The sequence below is a fragment of the Sander vitreus genome, chromosome 14, assembly GCF_031162955.1.
Source record: "Sander vitreus isolate 19-12246 chromosome 14, sanVit1, whole genome shotgun sequence".
NCBI lineage: Eukaryota > Metazoa > Chordata > Actinopteri > Perciformes > Percidae > Sander > Sander vitreus.
The window spans coordinates 22,316,893-22,322,407 of record NC_135868.1 but is presented as its reverse complement, the minus strand read 5'-3'; the positions used below and the strand labels follow the sequence as shown (position 1 = coordinate 22,322,407).

General features: G+C 45.1%; 1 protein-coding gene across 1 annotated transcript; it reads right to left on the bottom strand.

Moving 5' to 3' along the window:
• Positions 1–1,380: 1,380 nt before the first annotated feature.
• Positions 1,381–4,964, bottom strand: irx1b (iroquois homeobox 1b). Its single transcript, XM_078267942.1, has 5 exons — positions 4,728–4,964; positions 3,681–3,923; positions 2,400–3,210; positions 2,124–2,184; positions 1,381–1,552 (listed from the first exon to the last, which is right to left on the bottom strand). Exons 1-5 carry the CDS (start codon positions 4,962–4,964, stop codon positions 1,504–1,506), a joined length of 1,401 nt encoding a protein of 466 aa, XP_078124068.1. The 3' UTR covers positions 1,381–1,503.
• Positions 4,965–5,515: the final 551 nt, after the last annotated feature.

Genomic DNA, 5,515 nt, shown 5'->3' with positions numbered 1-5,515 from the left:
TATTTCACTAATCTAACACAAATATGGAACATCTGCAGACTTCAGCAGTGACTGATTTTACTAAGAAGTCATAGCCACTTTAAAGTAAGCTGACTCTCAGCGTTGGACTATCAAAATCCAGTGTAAACCTAAAACAGTTGCTTAATAATCAACTTTTAAAGATTTTGTCTGCATAGCAAGTTTGCAATGAAATGTAATGTGTGTCTGTCCATGAACCTGAGGCTGTCCATGCCCCTTTGAGAGGCCAGGGGACTCAAATCATGTGGCATGCACGACCTGCTGCTAATCCAAGCATGTATACAGGACCACAGCTTTTAGAAACACTCACTATTAACAGCCCTAAGACCCCCCACCGTCCTCTCTCTCTCTCCCCTCTACCCTGTCTTTGGGCCTGTGAACGTCAAGGATGGCTCAGAGTGACACATCCCCTCCCCTCCCATCCGCCTCCCCCTGAGCTGCCGCCCCCATACTGGCTGCTGGCCTTTCCTGCCGTCTGATCCATATTTCAGAGGCGGCAGTGGTGGCACTGAGGGGGTATAATCCAACATTAAAGCACGGAGGCCTAGGCTGAAAGCACAGGCGCAGGTTCATAGGGTCCTGGAAATCTTCAATTTCAATTTCCGCAGCGTTTGCAGTGGCTTCCAAGGCGCTGGCATAAGTCTCCGAGTTTTGGCGAGAGTGCAGATTTCAATAAGGGTGAGACTTTTTTTCTTGCTAAGGGCTGACACTGCACGGTTTAGTTGGCAGGAAGAGTGTAAAACAAAACAAGACACAGTGCTGAAGGGGTCAATTAAAAGGTGGGAGCACTGTGATCATCATTAAACAAGTGGAAATCCATAATATTATATATTAATATGTTATTGTATATTCATATCAATTTATAATTTCCTCCATTAAAGCACCAAACCCTCTGTGACTTCACACTTCATTTCTTAGAGGGAGGATAATAAAAAATTTCCACGATGGGATTCATTCTAATGTGCACGTGAAACTGATATCGGTCAGATAAAATAATATACTGTGATCTAACATTATAAAAAAAAATCTCGATCAAGCCTAAAAAGGAGGATGAACACTTTTTGAAAATTAAGAGTTGGGCACTTGCTTTAGGGAGTTTAAGTCACCTCTACATCCCTGTTGCACTCTGGATTTTCTTGACATTTTTGACCGAACATGAACAATTTTCTACAGTGAATAACTCTCCAATAATAAATGACTATAATGACATTTATTTAGTTCCCAAAAAATATATTCTTTAAAGACAAATTCATATCCTGTATTTACAATTATTCAAGGTTTCCATTCACAACAGAGGAGGCGAGGAAGAAACATAGGACATAAAGGAGAGCTACAATACAAATCTGTGACAAAAACAACCATCTCTTTTGCATGTAGAAGCTAAACAGTAATACTATGACAGGTCGCACTGTCAGAAAAATAGCCTTCGTTAAACTGTTCTCCGTTAAATAAAGTTATTCCTTTCTTTCTTTTCCCTTTGTCTTCTCATAATGTCGTTGTCAGAGCTCGCTGTGGTGCTGTCCCATGGTGAGGTCTGAAGGGAGGGAACAGAACAAAAAGAAAACGCATAGGTCAGAGGTGAAGTAAGTGCATTTCTTCAAATATAAGGGACAAATATGTGTCCTAAACACTTACAATGACAACAATACACCTGAGTTTTAATACTATGAGTTTCATTTTTAAAGAGTGCGTAAAATAATGTTAAACTATATTTATGCAAATTAAAAAAACACTGTAGGTAAATTGTTTTATGTCTTTTCACCCTCCAGTACATCCCTGATGTTGCTATCAGCGTTTTCTTTGACATACATTAGCTGCATTCAGTGAGGAGGCGTGAATAAATGGCGGCAGATTATTTAAATGACATAGGTGGCGATAACTCTGCGTTGTTGGGGGGGGCCCGCAGGATATATTAGACTGCTGCCTGACGAGGCGTTAAAGTGGGGACTCAATCAGATGATTTATGTGCTGAGCTCTGCCTTCCGCCCAGTCAGGTGTAACAGTGTTTACCTCTGCTTTAAGGTTCATTTAGCAGGAGACATGTGGAGAGAAATTGAGGTTGATAATGTCATAATGCCAAATTGATTTGAAACGCATGAGGTTACCTGTCAGTGATCAGCTGGAATGGGGACTTCAGGGAATCAGGCCTGTGGTCGCTCTCTTCGTCTGTGAAAAGAAGAATAAGACCAAAATAAAAAAAACGATTTATTGGTTAGAATCGTCTTCGTAATTCCACTTGTAAATGGGACTTATATTGTCCTGTAGATAATTATTTTTGTTGGATCAGTTCTTGTTGACATGCGCGTACCAGTGGCTCTACTGAGGCCTGTTCAGGAAACATATTAATTAAGGAGGCTCGTGCAATCAAATGCAGCCCATACCATCTCTTTTTGGACTGAAGCTTCCCGATGACTCTACATCACTGTCATCCTCCGTCCCCGAAGTTCCGGGGCCAGCCGCCGCCTGCCGTGCGTCATGACGCACAACCGGCACCGCGCCGTGGAGAGGCAGGTGTCCGGCCGGCGCCCCGCCGAGGAGCGACCTCATGTTCAAAAGAGAGTTGGCATTCAGAAAAGCCGCGTTGGCCCAGTTGTGCAGCTTGCCAATCTGGCATGTATAAATCCCATGACCCGGGAGTAAGGCCGGGTGGCCGGCGGAGGCCAAAGCCGCGTGGTGCGCATGGGCCGCGGGGGAAGGTTTGTGAGAGCTGTCCGGGGCCGTGGCGGTCTCAGCCAGGGACCAGATTTTGGGTTTGCTCTGCGGTGGTCTCTGGCACTCCTGTCTGCTGGGAGAAAGATCCACTGCGAGTTTGACAACAGGCGATCTATTGAGAGAAATAGTCGCCTCCACTCCTCTCAGGCCGTCCACAGAAAGTGTCCTGCTGCTCTCTGAGCTCTTCGGCTCCGAGGCTTGCTCTTTGTCGGCCAGGCCTGCCTCTCCCTCTCCCTCTGCCTCTCCCTCTCCCTTCCCGGAGCCCTGCTCCCCCGCTCGCTTTTCCTCGGGTCTCTCGATATCGACAGTTTCCAAATCAATTTCCTCCTCTTCGTCTTCGTCGTCGCTGCCGTTCTTGCCGTGCTCGTCCTCGTTGTCGCTGCTGAAGATGCGGCCGTCCCGGTCCTCGGCGCTGCGGCCCCAGGTTACCTTGTTCTCCTTCTTCAGGCGTCTGCGGGCGTTCGCGAACCACGTCGACACCTGGAAAAAGGAAACGTGTTGTTTTTTTTTTCACGCATTATAAATCAGAATAAAATCACCACTCCTTCGACAATACAGAGCTACAAAGTGGAAATATAAACTGATTAAATGTGTAAAAATACTCATTATTCTTCCACATAATTTGTCATCGAACGAGCTTTGTAATCAGAAATATCTGGAGACTTTTTTTTTTTCTCTCTCGGGCTGGAAGTGGGACTTTATGTAAGTCCCACAACTGCAACTGGATTCACATATTAAGTAATGTAACAAGTATGAACTATTGCTCTTAGAGGAAGTGATAAGTATGACATAACTTTTGAAAAACAAGCACATGTATTTATCCTTCTGTGTGGAGACTGATGTCGTATCAAATGGCCCCCAGGTTCCATGGGGCCCTTAATAAAAAACACTGGTCTGATTTTTCCAAATGTTTAATGCAGGCCACAGCTGAAATATGACACATTGCCCACCTGTGTGAGTGTCATCCGGGTGATGATAGCAAGCATTATCTTCTCTCCTTTGGTGGGGTAGGGGTTCTTCTGGTGCTCCTGCAGCCAGGCCTTCAGGGTGCTGGTGGTCTCCCGAGTGGCCGTCTTGGCCCTGGACGGGTCCCCGTACGGGTACTGGCCGTATGGGTAGAAGCCTTGGGCGGCGTGGACAGGTAGAGAGGCAGGGTGGGACCCCGGGCTGTCCTTCAGCTCATACTGGGAGCTCTGAAATGGTATCAGAGGGAGAAAGAGAGAGAGAGAGAGAGAGAGAGGTGACAACTTGTTGAGCGACTGGTGTCGAAAATTATTTCCTCCTCAGGTTCAGAGAGTAAAAGAATCCACATTTTGAATTTGTATTTCTGCTGCAAAAAAAAGTTTTGAAAAGTTTCAATATCCCGTCAATTGGACACCAAATAGGCTATTCATCAGATCAGGAATTAGACATATCTCGAATTAGGAAAATAGACAATTACAATTATTGTTTATTATTTTATTTTCTACAACGGTTGCCTTTTAAAATTAAATCTATTTAAACATTTCAATATTTGTTTCGATTTAACAAACACACAAGGGCTATAGGCCTATTTCATTTCTAAACGGTCTGTGAACATGTTTCTTACACTATGAATTATGCAGTGTGTTGTTCAAATTAATAAACGCTGGCTTACAGTAGATTACCCGTGATTTTTACCCCTTACAATTTCCACAACAAAACTTTTAATTTTAACCTTAAATATAACGCATTCCTCGTTTATCTTATGATTCAATAATTAGCCACAAATAACCTATCTACATATATTAAGAAGACAGATAATTAACACCTTAATGACGAATTAACTGAACATTTGGACTTCATCAAATGTGTATTTATTAGCGATTGTGAAGCCACAAATATCCCAGAAAAATAGTCTGTATTTACATATCTTAATCCCTTTACATTAGCGCATTAGGAACAAGCCACACAAGAATCAATGCTAGTCTGTCATTAACACCTGAGCTGCTTCAGTTGTAGTAAGCATCAACTCTCACCATCTGGGTTATGAGGGCGAGGTCTGTGGCTCCGCTGTACGGCAGGAAGGCACTGTAGTTGTGAGCCGCCCACGGGCTCCCGTACATCCCAAGCATGGAGCCGACAGCCGCGGCGGTAGCGGACGAGTTCACGCCGCCTTCAGTGCCTCCTTCCCGGGCAGAGGCCGGTCGCTCGCCCCCGTACACCTCATGTGAGGCACTGAGGAACTGGGGGTACCCCAGCTGAGGGAAAGACATGTCCGGAAAACACGCACTGTAAATCTCTCTCAAAGCCAAAGTCACACAACAGCAAGAGGAGGCAGCAAAAAAAAAAATAGAAAGTAGCAATCCCCAGGAAGAAGGAGAAGAAGGATGAAGGGGGTGTCTAAATCACCACAGTCCCCCTTTAAGAAAACTGTCAAGCTTCCCCACTTCCACCGACCCGGAGTTGTGTCAGAGCCGCAGTTTTGGCACCTCGAGTACGGAGTGATGCGTGTATCTGGCCGCAGGAGCTTCTGGATGTGGAGCTGACTGACTGATTGGCAGCCTACTTAAGCACCAAGCTCCTCCTATGCCCGGGGCAGGCGATTAGTGCATTGGTTAGCCTAGGTCGTGTGTGTGTGTGTGTGTGTGTGTGTGTGTGTGTGTGTGTGTGTGTGTGTGTGTGTGTGTGTGTGTGTGTGTGTGTGTGTGTGTGTGTGTGTGTGAGATCTAATTTCTGCAGAATTCACTGTGTCTATACAGAAAAGAAAACCTGTGAAGTGTGTGCAATGTGTACATGTGTGTGCAGTGTATATTTGCTTTTTATG